This window comes from Pagrus pagrus (genome assembly GCF_965226575.1).
Source record: "Pagrus pagrus genome assembly, chromosome: 4".
Lineage (NCBI taxonomy): Eukaryota > Metazoa > Chordata > Actinopteri > Spariformes > Sparidae > Pagrus > Pagrus pagrus.
In genome coordinates, this window is record NC_140188.1 from 15,683,082 (window position 1) to 15,699,986 (window position 16,905).

Consider the following 16,905-nt stretch of genomic DNA (forward strand, 5'->3'; position numbering starts at 1 on the left):
CCTCCTAATTACCTCGTTTTGATATTAAGGAAGTTGCTTTACATAGTTGTACAATATTTTTTATGGTTTTCTCAGTATTTCCTTATAAAGTGGTGGTACCACAATGATTCTCCCTGAATTCACTTGATAAATATGGTCAGTTCTTAAGTAACAAAACACAAAATTATACATCCAAATACCTCTAAATGTGGTCTTTCTACCTCAGAATGTGTTCTATATTCTACAGTGAGGTCTTGCTCATAACTTATTCACTACCAGATTGACACATATGAACCCACATGTTCTGCTATTGAATCAGTTATGAACAAGATCTCACTTAAGAATGAGGACCACATTCTGGGTGCCCTAAGGCAATAATTAGTGTAGTGACTAATAAAGAGGCAGTATGCTACTACACATGCCCATAAGCAACTAGTTAATGGTGAATATGTGTTCCCTAGTATTACCCATACAACTTTACGGCCACGACACATAAATGTTGGAGCTGTTTGACCCGCACCGTTGGCACTAGCTGGCTCTTGTCAACGGCTTTTCGGCCAACGTAGCATGCTGAATCTGCAGCAGAGCCTGCCAATGACAGAAAAATCACCCTGACTGGCTGTTCAGCTAAGCAAATCATTGCACGAGAAGAGAAACGGAAATATAAAGCAGTAGCCCTCTATCCGACTCCTTTCCTCTCACGCAGGCACAGAATGTACAAGCTAGTTGGCCGTCAGATGTAGTGCAGGTGGTGTGTTCAAGTGCAGCTTGGCTGAGACACAGGAGACATGAGTTGGCCTTTGTCGCTGCTAGTCCTTTGATATTGGTTTGGTGTGTCTGGCCACTGAGAGAAACTAAGTAGCTCTACGAGTCCCACAAGGCTACATACACTGGTGTCGGTTTTACCCATCTGCTGCCGTTCTTCCCTGATGGCTGTACAGTCAGCAATCGACATTCTCCTCCCCTTCACTTCGTTCATATGCTGCATGTGTTCCTTGCTATTTGTCCCTTCTTCCTTCCTATTAGCTCTGCCCAGGTGCTCCACAACTCGGTTGCTTAATGAGGTGCACCTGGAGATGCTTAAAAGCTCCTGTGCCAGCATCAGAGAGGAGAGGCTTCTGGAGTAAGGACTGCAGATCTCTATGCGTCTTAGCCTGGGAGTTTGTTCTAAAGTTTTGTTTTATCTTAGTGTCTTAGTCCTGATTTAGTGTCTTGATTGTTTATTTGGCTTAATGCTACATACAGTTGTACAGTCACAACCTGTGTTGTCATCAATTAGGATTTGGAGTTTGGTGCAGGCTGCAGTTTGTCTTTGTATTATTGTCACAAACATAAAGAGCTGTACATCCATCCATCCATCCATCCATCCATCTACTGTCTGTAAACGGCCACCATTGGGTGCGCGGCAAGGACCCTGGACAAGCCGCTAGTAGACCTGAACAGCCTGTTTTTAATCAATTCCTGCAGGTTCTAATGTTACATACATTTGTTTACATTTGGGCTACAAGCTAATGCTACCTAACTCCTCACAATAAAATACAGCAAAATACAGAAGTGCATACCCATTTTAAAACCTAATATTAGAAAAAGCATATTATTTCTTTTATGTATTTAGTGTTGACCTACCGTTGAAGTTGCTTCAGGAGAAACGCCAGACAATGCTGCTGCATCTGTTTGCTAATGTGTGCCTCCTCATTGTCGTAAAAATTCAATAAAGCCTGTTTCTGTTTGTGGTCAAAGAACTGACATTTACAGCTTATATTTCTCTATATTTTATTGATGGCTTTGTGGTTGTTTGTGGGTGGCAGATGTTTTATACACAGCTTCAAGGAGGAAGGTAACCTTCACTTTTTAATAAAACCAAACCTGTAATGGCACATGATGGCTTACTTTGACTGTGTTGATAACACTGTGGTCTCCTGGTTTAGCTTCATCTGTAATCCCAAAGAAAGAGGCCATGTGTTATCAGTTTTGAAATTTCCAATAAAATTGGGCCAAATCTCCATTCAGAAGCTCTACTGAAATCCCTTTGATATTCTTTGCAGCAAGGTAGAAGCAATATACACGTATTGAGGATGGGTTATCTGCTCTGACCCTTCCAGACTCCATAAAGCCAGGATCTAGAAGAGAAAAGAAATGTATACTTTCAATAAGCAGTACAGTAAGGTGAGACTCGATCCTGTCTGGAAACTTGGAAAGAGTCTAAAATCTGTCTGTGTAGATATAATGCACTATTCCCTCAACATCTCTAATATTTAGGATGAATGGTATAAATATAAAGTACGGGACATTTTCTTTGCAGGAAAAACATTTCAAATAGACTCACATGGGAGCATTCGGATATTGAACATTATAATCCCTGTCTTTTATGCAGATGTCACTCGTACAGATCGGGAGGACAAGAAACAGTCAGAAGGATAATCACTGAGCCCCAAAATCGATAATTGTTTTTCTAAATGTAGTCACTATATTGAATCTCTAATGACTTCACAAAATACCAGCAAACTTTTCTGCTTAATCAGGGTAGCAAAGCTTTAAAATCTGGCTCAGACGCACCCGTGTCTGATTCATCTGCTGCTTTGGAATCAGTGAATCAATAAAGAATAATTACCTTTACCTTGATTCACCTTTTGGCGAGATAAGGAACTGTATTAAGTGAACTTCTGTTTGGCTTGCATTCAAGTGGAACGGAGAAGAGTTAACAGGGGAAAGGAAATAAAATGCAAGGGAATGATGCAGTTGCTTTCTTAGTGGAGAAGTAGGTGAAGTTGGTTAAAGTGTTGGCTTGTCAGTCTGTTGGTGGCATCAGGTTTTAACAGAAAAGGACCCAAATGTTAGACACCAAGCAAGCAGGCCGAAATAAACAAAAGCAACCACCGATAACCTCCAGACAACAACAACAACAACTGGCAGGCCATAAAAAAGAAAAAAACTAAAGAGAAATATGAGAACTTAACTAAGAACAAACCGGGGAGACGAGGAGTAAACGCAAGACTGACTAAGAAATAGGTATTGATAACGCAAACAAACTAACAACAAGAAAGGGAACACACATGGACAAAATTCACAGGGACTAATTGACCTTTGACCATTAAAATCTAATCAGTTCATCCTTCTGTCCAAATGAACATTTGTACAAAATTTGAAGACATTCCCTAAAAGCATCCTCGAGATCTCGCATTTACAAGAATGGGACGTTCGTACAGACGAACTAATAACCTGATAACATAATGCCTCCGTCCATGGCTGTCGCTGGTGCGGAGGCATAAAATGATTATGATTCATTTAAAGGCCCACTTTGTAAGAAAGTTGATTTTTGAATGTCATTCAAGAAACTTTGGGATTGTTGACTGAGTTGGTCGCCATCCCAAAGCGTCGGGAATGGGACTCAAAAACCAGCTTTCTCACAAAGTGGCCCTTTGAACATTTTAATCAACAAAAAAGTGTTAATTCTTACTTAGTCGAAAAACCTCATTAAAAATATGAAGGCCATAATCTCAGTGTGCTTAGATGTAGCTGCAGTCCTGCTGGGAACATTTTTCTGAAACCTACAACCTAATTAACAAACTAACAAATGAAATAAAATGAACAAATATAAAAAATTAATTCTATTTCTGTGGGTCAGGTGCAGCGCTCCCTCTCCTGCGTCTGATTGCAGAGGGGAAGTGAAGAGAGGAAAGGACTGGGGGGGGGGTGCAAACGCAGAGAGTGGAGGACATGAAACAGGGCTAAAGTGGAGACAGAGAGGGGGAAGAAGGAAGGACTCATCTCACCAAGATTGTGATTATTATGACTATCTGCACCAAGAGAGCTCTCCAATCTCTCACATTCACTCCCAGCACAATTAACAACACATGCCACTGCTCCTGTACCAACCCCCGGCTTCTGATTTGAGAGACTGCTGCTAAGATTTAGATTGATGCTCTGCCTCGGGGGATAAATGATTAGAAATTACTCCAACCTATCTTCACAGATTTCCAATAAAAGCAGCGGAGAGCCAGGTGGGATCAGTTGGTTGGAAAGCGTAGGGAACTGGAGTTGAAAAGCTCTGCTCACTGAACTTCACTTCATTCATTTGCTTTCAACATCGTGCTGTCACGCACATCAAGGCAAGTTTGCAGAATCAGAGGAGAAACAAGACACGGAGCATATCCAATCCATCCAATCATATAAATTGCAATATTTCCCTTGTCTTACGTTTCCGCCCCCTCAGGCACACTTTAAGATTGAAAGACTTTTATATTTTGAAGCTTTGCCGTGTTCTTATTCGACGCTTTTAACTCGCCTTCACCATTGCAATTGATTTGCTAGTGCCACTGTGGAAGCTTCCTCCCTAATGGCACCATGAGCAGCGCTGCGGCACCTGTTTTAGTGATGCAATGTGAATGCAGATGAACAGGTAAATCATAATTACATTACACACTGCGACATTATGTGAATCATTTGGAAAGTACACCTTACATCTATCAGACATCAATCTATCAAGACCTTGTTTTTAATTAAGATTCAATTAAGTATTTAAACGTTGTGACATGTGTGGATACAGATAATTTAAATTGATTTGTGCCCTTTCCTCTCCGATTACTCTCTCTCATACGTATTCATATCTCATCTCTGCCATTGTTGCTAGAAAGTATGTAGAAGTTATTACTCATGATTATCTGACACTGTTCATAAAAACAGTGCAACAAGAGTGTGTCCCAAGCTCCCTCTCCCTGTTAGGTGTTTTATCTTTGTCATCCCTTATAAACTCTGTTATCACTTGAGTAGGCGTGAAAGAAAAACATGTGAGACCCATCAGGTTAAAGCTTCATTTGAAGCAATAACTGCCATAATCAAGAGCTGTGACAAGGGGGAGTTTATTCGTACTTTTCAACAGGCATTTCATTCAACACCCAAATGAATGCAATCATTTAATACTTGCTGATATCCTGGAGTGGTGCTCGAGCTGTTGGACAGCCACTGAGACAAACACGTAATCTAAAAGGTCATGATGAGCTGTTCAGAGGGGTGTGAGTGTCTCATTGGAGCTGATAAGAGTGCAGAGGCTGCTGTGCTTCTTCAAATTCCATAATGATGATTAGTGTGGGCAGAAGACGGGAGGGCTTCACTAATAGCAAGACAGTGCAATTACATAATTCATCTTGAACAATGCTAATAAGGAGATAATTAGCATAAGACCAATTGCAGGTAATAGATGCTCCAAATGTGATCACTTCTGACTTCCTGCAGTGGTACTCATAGCAGACATGGTAGCGGTAGTCAGGGCTTCAGAAACGGGTGTTTTTAAGGCGAACCATTGTTTTCTAGCCGTGTTTGTGGTGACCAAAAGAGGCATTTAAAGCCAAACCATGATGTTTTCCTAACTCTAACCAAGTGTTTTTTGTGCCTAAACCTAATTAGAGCATTAGGCACACAAGAGAAAAATAGAAAATTCACCCTAAACATATAAAGTTGCAACATAAAGAAACGTAAAGCTTGAACTTATTGGCTATTGGGTTGCAAAAGCACACAGTTCTTGCATGCTTAAGGCAACAGGCCTTGTGTCATCACAGGTAAACCCAACAGTGAAGGTTAGAAATAATTAAAATCTGACATTGATCCTTTAGCTCAATACATTTCCACAGCTTTTATGACTTATTGCACACTGCAGTGAAGAAACTAATGAATCTACAAATCAGAAAAACAAACTAAAACTAAGACTTAAATGAAGGTTTTCTTGTTTATTAGATTAGACATTTCAGAATTAAAGATTCCTGACTTGTATATAGTCATTTTATTTATGTTATTGGTCATTGGTACTATTATATAGACACCTATTTTTTCACATACTTGTGCACATTATAGTCCTGTCCATTCTTTACCTCCATGGTGTTGTCCTTGGTATTAGCTGTAATGTCAAAATTCCTTTTCCATGTGTACACGTACTTGGACAATAATGCTGATTCTCACACCAGGAAAAACACATGGCGATTTTCCTTTAATGGTACGCACCAAAAAACTAAAAGCGTTTTCTTTCGTTGTGCATATATAGGGAGCTTAACGAAAAGCATGTTGGACCAAAATAACATCTCAGCGTGACAGAAAAGTTAGGCTCAGAAAAACATCAGAGGCCCGACCGCAACCGAACATCAAATGAAATATTCAGAAATATTTTTGTCATTTCAGTCCCTAAAGCAAACTCTATAGGAATCAGACAGATCTAAAGGAACCAAAACCACTGAAGCAAAAAGCCAAAGCAAGTGCCTAAAAACAAGCTACAGCTACTAGAGTACCACAGAGTGAGAGGTGCTTTTACAAGTCATACATAAAAAAATAGCAATAAAGAAATAGAAAATAATTGAAGTGCTGTAGGTAAACATGCTTGTAAATGGCGACACAATATCACAAAACATTTATTCTCCCTTGAGCAGGCAGAGCAACAGTGATTACAACTCTATGACTTTGGAGGATAACTACTAATTTCTCCAAACGGCATCACCATATTGCACCACTTTGTCTCATTAAGCACAGCGCATCCAGGGCCCTGGGCAGAGAATAAATGCTGCTGGTTGAAGGTCCAGTAGTAATCACTCTTAAGGGTTCCTTGGTATAAGAGGATTTTAATAATTCAGGAAGGCCATCGTGATTCAGTTAATTAAGAGTCACCTTCTTGCTTGAAAATGCCGTGCACGCAACCCCACCTCTGTTTGCACTCTCCCCCTTCAACCTCTGGGACTATTTTGGGACATGCCTGTCACTGTGCTCTGCATCGCTGTACACTGCACCGAGGTGACAAGGGAAAACACCCACTGGAGGAGAAGGGGGAAGACAGACATGAGGAAGCTGCTCCTCAGAGACCTCATGCTACAGCATCTCCCTTCGTGCACAACAGACTGCCAAGGTTACCTTTTTTACGTGTATTCCTCGCAGCAGCGTAATATTATAAATCACAGGCGATTTATAATAACTGCTTGGCCATGTGTCATTTTCGGACGCAGTGTTGAGAGACAGGCCAGAGATTGACGGCTACTAGACACAGTGTGCGTGTGTGAATGTGTTGTGGGTGACATCAAAGTCGAACGGATCCTCAGTACATCAGTGGTGCTTGAATTGGAGCCCCAGGAGGAGTGACACTGGGGGCAGGCTGGCCAGCATTCACAGATTTCCCCTGATGTAATCAGAAATGTAATCAGGAACACCGAGCTGCCCCGTGGCAACAACAATAAAAGAGCGATCAAAACCACAGCTGTTTAAAAATCGACAAAAAAGTACAAAAAGGTCGCGTTACCATTGTGGGGGATACGCGCTCAACATGCTTATGTATATGTGGCCCTGTGTTTACACTAACAAGCTATTAATTATTCATAAAGTCAGATTCTGCTGTTGAATCTCTTGTGAATTTTTCACTGACACTAAATTCGGATACATTCCAGTGACGGCTATGTGTTGATAATTAAAATACCCAGTAAAGACACCACAAGTGAAAACAAAAAAAGCTAAAGAAGCATCAAAAAAAGAAACACTGAGTGCTAGGATTGATTTATATATAGGCATAACAGAAGCCACAAATTGCTTACCAGTACAGCTGCTAATTAAAATGATTCACAAGCTATTACAGAGAAAGGAGTGTTAACACAGAGTATCTTGTGTCGAATATTCCTCCAGGGGTTTTATTATGGAAGTATATACTGTACATGTGTCACACAGGACAAAAGGAGATCCATATTTAGCAGAGAGTATACACATTGATTATATATGAACCTCTGCACATAAGCCAGGGTTTAAGAAGATTACATGTGACTGAACAGAGCATTATGACAGGCTTTTCACACATAAATATTTCAGTATGTAAGAATGTTTTATACCTCCTGGTGTCCCAGCGGGAGCAACCTAAAGTGAAATTTGAGGCACAAAATCAGATTTCATTGGTTGTCTGATTTGAAATGAATGTTGCTCTCTGTCCCTGTTTCCCGGCTCCTCCATAACAACTTCGCTCTGATAGCGTCTGCTGGGGGGAAAACAGAATCCCAATGTCCTCGGAGATGGTGGATGTCCATTAAGCCGTGTCACCGAGCGCCTCACATCAGTCAGCCGCTGCCTGAAGTGACTCGGTGGAAACTGACGACACCCTCTCTAATGCTGTTGTTCGACGAAGAGGACAAGAGGAAATTTAAGAGAGATTAGAAAGTTTGGAGCTGCAATCGGGAATTTCCAACAGTTTTTATCCCCTGTAGGCTATGTTTAAACTGACTGGTAACAGTGGACCAGTGGAGGGATTGTAACTGTGTTCTTGGGTTTATAAATAAATAACTACAACTGCAAAGTCAGTGGGTTAAGTCAAAGGAGTGGTTTGACATTTTTGAAAAATCACTAACCTACCAAGGGTTAGATATGAAGATATATTACTCTCATGTGTCCATTTTACATAAGACTGGTATCACCAGGCGACAGCCAGCTTAGCATGAAGACTGGAAACGGGGGAAACGGGGCAATGTTATGCGTGAAAACGTGTATGTTGAAGTAAACATGTATGTAACGCTGTGATCCTTCCCTCTCACTGAAGTTACATAGTGCAGAAACAAGTGGTAGGGGAGCGGAGTGGCCGAGACAGACACCATTCAACCTATTACAAGACACTGTACCATCAACATGATTTTGAAGCTTTTATTATCTTTATTTTTTTTAAAGTTACAGAATGTTGCTTTAATGTCTGGGCCCATTGATGATCACTGTCACATCCAGCTCCTACAGGTAATGTCAGGACCACTTCAGGGTAGCTGTGCGTGAAAGGGACGTTACTGTTGTTACATTAGAGAAAAACTGACAACTGTCTTCTGACATCCGTTCATCAATGTCAAACAGTTTAGTTTCTTTTTGTTCAAGCACTTCACAATAAAAACTGGTGAACTCTGCATTCCCGGAGTCCTCTGCCAGCAGCAGCAGCAGCAGCAGCAGCAGCACCGTCCACAGGAGATGAAATGCCTTGAAAAGCAACAATTTTCCATTCTGTTACCTTTATCAATGGAGTTGGACTCTGAATGCTGACAGCACTACAGGAATGCTGGACTCATGTTGTTGGTTTTGTTGGCGTTGCTGCTGCTGCCTCTTGCCTGTCATGTTGGCCTGTTGTAATACTGATTTGTTTTTCCCAGAAATGATGCAACCCTGGACAGTCTTTGGTTTGACTTTGGTCATCAAAAGACTGATGTTACGCTTGACCTCATGGAATACTACAATTCACAGCCACGACAAAGGCATTACACCATGACTGTTTGTCCAAGAGACATCATCTCTTGAGAAGGATTGCTCCCCCGGGCTGGACAGACATGCAATAGATGTCATACTGTATGGACAGTCAGGATGGAAATAATGCAGATGGACTGTAAACACATTAAGATTATAGAGCAAATTTGGGCACAAAGCACTGCACTTTTTCTGCATGTGATTAAGTGTTTTTCAAAGGGATCACAAGTGTTGGGAGAAATCTGGTATTTTTTGGCACCTGGACAAGAAAGATGTTCAGGTTATTTGCACACTATTTCCCACAAATTCCCATTTTTTAAAAATCCATTGATTTGTAGATTTTATTTTCTTGTCTACATCTGAATGAAGGGCCTGACAATTACAGATTTTGCGATTTCACTTAGCGCTGCTGTGAGCATTGTCATCATTTTAGCTAACTTCCAGTCCGTTTTGCAGGTAATCCTCTCTCTCCTCTCTACATCACCAAATGAATGCTTAGCGGAAAAACAGCAGACACGATCCTGCTCTGTATGAGTTCTCTGTGGGCAGCGATACCAGAACAATTTATTTTCTCTTTTACTGCATGAGACCGAGTGAGGAGAGACATGTGACACAGTGGTTACTGTTGTAATATAACACTTACAGCAGCTTTAAGCTGCAGTTCTCTGCGGCTAAAATTCATCAAAACATTAAAATATCTTTGTTTATAATGTCTTTATTGTTGAACTGAAAATAATCCAGGATTTGTTGCCCAATGAAAACACACACAGATGTATTGCTGTAACTATCATTTCAGGTTTGCCAAGTTTGCCTCTTTCGAACTCAGTAAAGGCCTCCGGGGAGATGCTCCTGGGGCTGCACACATCCGCATGATTATACCTGGAAGCTGCAAAGTCCACATACAGGTCATTAGTTTGCCACGGAGCAACTCCGCCGCAGCAGTGCTCAGAGTTACTTCCAGTAAACAACATTACTCAAACTGCAGGCCAGTCGTGGGAATAAGCGAGAGGCTGCTCAATAAGGTCAGAACGCCTGAATGAAGTCATTTACGGATGAAGACTGATATTCATGTGGCACTTTACAGAGTGTCTCATAACTTCATTTATTGGACGTCTTTTGTAATTTTTTGTTAAACATACACGTCATGAGAAGTCAAGTAGAGGAGCAGTGTAGCATGCATCACATTTTCATTGCAGGCATATAATCACAGTTAATGTGTTAAGAAAACTATATACAGCAAATAATAACAATAATAATAACATTAACAATAATATATGATTTTTCAATTTATAAAATTGCAAATATGTGGATATTGGCATAGCCACATTATACAGCAAGTAAATCGCCCCATCTTTAACACACTTTCCAATCAGTAATTTTAAAACGAGAGAGAGATTAGATTTAAGATTAAGAGCTGACATATCAGTTTAACACTGCAATGAACACTGACTTGATATCTATAGGATTTGTAGAATATTTCCATTATCAAAACATAAAGTACACACACAATAAATAGCAGTTGTATGTGTGTGGTATACACAGATGGCTCCTTACGTGACAAGCACAATGATTTTTAGAGAACAACGTTACAGTTTTTCTTTTTCTCCATGAAACAGCTCATTGTTACAGACATTTCTTGTTTTACATTCAGTGATTTGGAGAACAGGGACTCCACAAACAATGCACATATAGAGCCAACATGCCTTTCGAAAAGACAAGTTTATCAGTCACTCAGCTCCGTAACGTTAAAAAGCAGATCGCAGTTTCCCCCTGTGGTGCGTTTCCCTTAACAGGATGAGGTATTTGCCAGAAGAGATGCTTTCATCCATCGCTCCTTCCTCAGTCTGATCAGACGAGTCATGTCGCAGTTCAGCAGTGCAAGATCTTAATAAACGCCTTTCTGAACTCGACATTAAAGGTGGTGTATATGATGGGATTTACGGCGCTATTCACGTAGCCCAGCCAAGTGAAAGCGTTATACACCTCAGCGGGGACCTTGCATTTTGTGCAGTGGGTGTTCAGGATATGCGTAATGAAAAACGGCAGCCAGCATATGATGAAGACACCTAAGGATGTACAAGAAAAACATGAATGAATTATTAGAGAGAGACAGTTGAAGAAAAATACTAAGTACACCAAAATAAGGGTGACATATTGTAAGGAGAAGTTGGACTAATAGAGGTGTCAGGGGTATTTCCTCCCGTTGCATCACTGCCTGTCTTGTTTGCAAGCTCTGTTTTAGGTCTAACCAAAATATCTGAGATGGAAATAATGCATGCACAGGCAGATGGCTGGGAGCTTGTGCAAAAGCAAAAGGAGTTTTCTAAAATGCACATTACAGGATTGGCTTGTGGCAAATTAGAACAGAAACAAATATTTAGATGACAAAACAACCGGGAACAACAGCTCGTCTCATGCATCCACACTTCAGAAAGGGTGTGCGCTAACGCTTTTAGCCCAGCAGCTTCAGATTTCAGCTTAAAAGAGGATACAAATAATGCCTTTTCAAATCAATTTGGGATCTCAGTGCTTGGATTATACCGTACAATTGCCGTGGGTAGCCATTTTTTTCTTTTTTCTTTTTTTTTTTACATTTTAAAAGTCCCCATCTGCTTCAGTTGTTTAAGAGAATGCCACAATGCTGTTTTGCTGTGAAGCTCCAGAAATGTTTTGTCACTTCCACTTCAGTGTGTATACTCACATAGAACAGCATTTTAATTGATTGATTGATTGACTGATTCTAAATTATTTACACCAAACAGAAAATTAAATAAAAAACTTCAGTAACAAGTGAACCAACTTACCCAGGACAATGGCTAACATCTGTGTGGCCTTCTTCTCCTTCTGCTGGGAGATCTTCCTCTTACTCAAGGTCTTCACAGAGGTCTGAGTCTTGCCATTAGGTAAGGCCTGCGTCTGGAAGGCTTTGGCCACAACGGGAGCCGAATCCCCCAGGGCCCCCTTAGCAGGGTCTCCGTTCTTTTCTGCTTTTCGGCCCTCTTCAGGGGGTGTGGGAGGACTGGAGGTCGGGCTAGCGTTAGCCTTGTTGGGCATCAAAAGCTGGTGGCTGGTGGCCGGAGTGTCTCCAAGAGCACACTGCGGCTGCTGCTGCTGCTGCTTCTGTTTCTGGCTGCTGCCACTGTTGTTCAGCTCATCCAGCTCAAGATCTTCCCCTTCGTTGACTCCATCTTTGATGAATATCTGAGCAAGGTCACAGAAGCATAGATTCAGATTCATTTTCATTTAGGTTATTGCACAATGGGTGACATTTAAAATAGTACTAATTAAAAAGAGTACAAATGATCCCAGTTTGAGTTTTAAATTTAGGTTTTCTTCACTCACAGAGGAAGACAGGTGCCTTTTAAGCTGTTTTCTCTGCTTGAAATGAAGGAACATTTCAAGGTGACACGTTGCTAAATCTTTTATGAGCAAAACAAATGTGTTTCCAACAATTAAGCTTTTTGAGTGAAAAAAAAAAAGCTGGAAGCATGAGAACAAAAATAAAGAGCACACACCACTTTCTTCTTGTTGACAGGAAAACTCCCATTAGATTTAACAATCATGGTGCACAACCTCACATCCTCTGGATGAGTGCACTTATCCTGAAATGAAAACAGCTGTGTCAGGAAAGGAGAAGGTACAATGTCAAAGCACAACTGACAACAGGGCTGTCTAAGCACAGGTCCCACTGCCTACCGGGTCAAATGAGGCTGCATCGAGCTCTGGCACAGAAAGGCTGTTTACCAAGAATGTGATCTGCAGCTGCAAGTCCATTAACCGGACAGTGTAGGAATCTGTCAGCTGAGATTATTTCACCAAGATGATGAAAACTCATCCAACAATTAACAGCATAAATGGAACTTTATGTAAATTTTGTTCTTTTACTCCATAAAGATTATGTACATAATCTGTCAATATGCTGCCATATAATGACTTTACGGATCATTAAATTATATGGTAATGTACAGTCTACACACTCACACACACTCACACACACACACGCTGAGCCATGCGTGAACATGAGTAATGCAGTGCACTGGATCAAAAGCTTTACTTGGCTTCCTGTGCAGAGCCCATCGAGCTTCGGTATGTCAGTAAAATCAATAACCAGAAAAGCAAAAGGTCATGTGAGGGCCATCATATTTATGGATGCGTGACAGCTTTCGACACCGAAATAAATGTAAATGTAACACTGAAATTAAACAGAATGGAGCCAGTTACATATAGAGGAGAAGAATAACATTTCAAATGTTTTAGATGTACCTGAGCCGTGCCCTTTAATCTATCGCCTTGAGTGTTATCAACTGTTTTTTTTTCTTGTTTTTTTAAAGAAAATCCATTCTCTTCTTGTCTGTGCTTTTCCCTTCACCGTATGTTCTCATGTTATACAATGCCTGAGCATAAAACCATGTTACATGATTGTTTTGAGAAAATATTTGATAGCAGTTTTATAAAGACACAAATTAACTCAAGAGATTTTTTATGTTATCTTTTCAAACTAGTTGAAAAAGATATCATTCTAAAAATGAAAAATGTTCAAAAAGTACGGAAGCCCCAAGTGGCCATGGGTCAATGATTATTTCCTTTGTTTTCCCGCGATAACGAGTTCAATTCTATTTGTTTTCTTGAGATCATGAATTATTTATGTCATCATCACGAGATAACAACCGTTGTTTTCCCAAGGTAACAAGAAAAGTTTGGCGAGATCTCCAGATAACAAACGTTGTGTTCCAAGATCACAAGTTAATTATGTCATTATCGCAAGAGAACAGCTGCTGTTTTCCCAAGATAATGACATTTAGTAGCTGAAGCTATATAAGACCCAAAACACTGCAGGAACCGTTGCATTATGTGAAGCGATGTCAGATGAACAAGAGCATTTTGATCATCGCATCACAAAAACTATATTGTCCATTTTCCTGCACATAAGTATATATTTTTTGTTTTTCTCAATGTCACAATTTATTTATGTCATTATCATGGAATAACAAATGTTGAGATCATTTTCTTGAGATCTCGAGAAAACAAGCTTTTACATCCCGAGATAACAAGATAAATGAGGTTGTTCCCTCTTTTAACTTACAGATTAATGTTTATTACATCAGCAATGAGCCATGAGCCATAAGTAGCAACTGATTCAAGCTGAACATTTCCTAATTTATACACATACATTATTATAGCATTCAAACACACACTAATGAGAGTAGGTTCTTATCCCTAGGCCAATGAGAGGTTGTAGCCTACAAAGCCGCCCATAGAGCAGTGTGTATGTCATGGTCCACTTTTTGTGAACCTTATAAAGTTGTTTTTTAATGATCTTGGGAAAACCACATTTGTTATTCCGTAATGATGACAGATTTAACTCGTTATCATGGGGAAATGCAGGAAATTATATGTTTGACCCGTGACCATTCAGTGAAAAAAAAGCATGTGATACTATGTTAAGCATTTTTAAATGAAATTAAGCCTGCAAAGAGTTAAACTTTACACAAAGACTGTCTATGTTACTTTAATGGCTTTAGTCAGATCACATACTGTCGACCTCAATGTTGATTTAGACGTTCAAAAAGCGCAGACAGAAGTGAGCTCTGGTATAATAAAGGTGTAAATCAATCTCACTTTCATATTAAAGCCAATAAAGGTGTTCGTCGTAAACGGCGACCATATTGCTACAGCAGCTCACCTTCAGCGAAGTGGCCACATCAGGGTCGGCAGCCTGACAGACGCGCTGCTTTGGCTTTGTGTTAACACGTTTCCTGCGCTTCCTCAGGACCACATAAATTTGCACATAAACCAGCAGAGTGATGATGAAGGGAACGTAGAAGGACACGATGGAAGAGTACACCACAAAGGCCGGATTGGCGATCACACAGAGAGACTCATCACGAGTTGCTGTGGAGATAAGCACAGGGTGAAAAACAGTCTCAGACTGCATGTTATGTTCTATCCAAAATTGTTTTCTTTATGCAGCTGAGTGTGGCTGTATTGTGTCTTTTTTCAATGTGGCTCTATTTTAGAATTTTCTAAAATAAAATGGGAAACTTGACCAATGAAGGGCTGCTCTTTGATTTCCAAGATGCTGCTATAGCGCCTCTATTTGCTGCCAAATGCAGAGATCATATCACCCCAATTTTCAACTCCCTGCACTGGTTGCTTGTCAATTTTAGATTTCACTGATTTACTTTTAAAGCCAGCCAAATTGGCCCTGAGCTGCATCGCCAACTCTCTTAACTCCCCTCACACACACACACACACACACACACACACACACACACACACACACACACACACACACACTGAGGTGACCATTCTGTCTCTTCTGGACTCACAATGGACAAAGTTCAGACCCTACAGGCAGCTTCAGATTAGGCAACAATTGTTGCCACACAGGCAGGCATAACAACCAGTGATGTCACAGTAATTGTGTAGTTCATGTTAACAACTCGCTATCTTCACACTTCAAGGCGGCGGTGCCTCAGGAGGTAGAGAGGGCTGACCATTGACCAAGGGCAACACAATTTTACGTGAAATGAGGTTTACTTGTCACAAGGAGCATTTCTCAGTCTGTGAAACCAGTTGTTTAATATATTATTTAGCTTGGGAATGAGTTTTTATAAGTCAGAATACATAATAGGCCAGTTACAATCTTTAAAGGTGTGCTGTGCAACTTTTTAACAGGCCTATAAACAAATGAAGCAACAGAGCTCTTGATACATGGTGAAGTCCCTCCCCTTCTGGTGGACACAGTGGGACCTTATTTCTGAAAAGAATATTATTGTTAATTGGGAGGGACAAGCACAGTCACAGTTTGTCATAAAACTGTATTAGACTGTGAAAATATATAATTGATGTTGCCTCGTTTAACACTCACCGAAACCTTTTACAGCCGATATAGCCAGCTAGCTCAGAACCTACTAACTCTACTTTGCTATTACTACAGCTGTCAATGTGGCCAGACTTTTTGAAAGATCTCTCTGTGCCAAGGTGACGGGCATGGTGTACAATGAGCGGTTTTACTCAAAACAATATGGTATTTTTCTGCAACTTTATTGACTTATCTTACTCATCTTAAAGATAGACAAACATCATATGTGTAATTAATGGCACGATTCAAGCAAGAAACGAAAAATATATCTCCGCTAATAACAATAATACGGACTTTTCCCAAAATAAGGTCCCTGCAAGCGATAACTTGAGTTTTAGATGTACTTTAAAGGTGCAATATGTAAGAATTTCAGTTTAAAACAATCCAATTAGCTCAGCTTTGGTTGCATTAACTTTAAACCATTATTTCTAACGAGCCCCCAACTTTATGAAAGTCACATAATAAATTGCTGTAATACCCCTGTTCTTGACCCCATGTCCATGTGTTGAAGAGCCCTTGAGCATGTCAAAGGTACACTGTCTGCATGAGTGCATGTGCGTGGGCGATTACGCGCAAATCTGAGGTTGTGATATTCTGTGTTTGAAATCACCAACAGACACCCCTAATACACATGATGTCCCTCCACAGTTTTAGAAACTTTGTGCATTGCCAGAACATTTTAAAGATGAGCTATAGCTTTAAACACTAATCTTGATGGTTGGTGCCGGTGATATCTGCTTTCATGTTCCCTGCAGCTTACACAGGCTGAACACAAGTGAGCTGTAGTCACAGATCACTTGTGTTCCGGGGCTCACAAGTCTAAACGCCTGAGTCTT

At 40.4% G+C, this 16,905-nt stretch overlaps 1 protein-coding gene across 1 annotated transcript in view; it reads right to left on the reverse strand.

Moving 5' to 3' along the window:
• Positions 1 to 9,903: 9,903 nt before the first annotated feature.
• drd2a (dopamine receptor D2a) overlaps positions 9,904 to 16,905 on the reverse strand; it is a 46,049-nt gene continuing 39,047 nt past the window's right edge. The window contains exons 5-8 of the mRNA XM_084351357.1: positions 14,888 to 15,096; positions 12,720 to 12,806; positions 12,009 to 12,405; positions 9,904 to 11,270 (exon numbers count right to left, since the gene is read on the reverse strand). Of these exons, the coding sequence (XP_084207483.1) occupies positions 11,074 to 11,270; positions 12,009 to 12,405; positions 12,720 to 12,806; positions 14,888 to 15,096 (890 nt within the window). The 3' untranslated portion in view covers positions 9,904 to 11,073. The remainder of the gene's footprint in view (positions 11,271 to 12,008; positions 12,406 to 12,719; positions 12,807 to 14,887; positions 15,097 to 16,905) is intronic.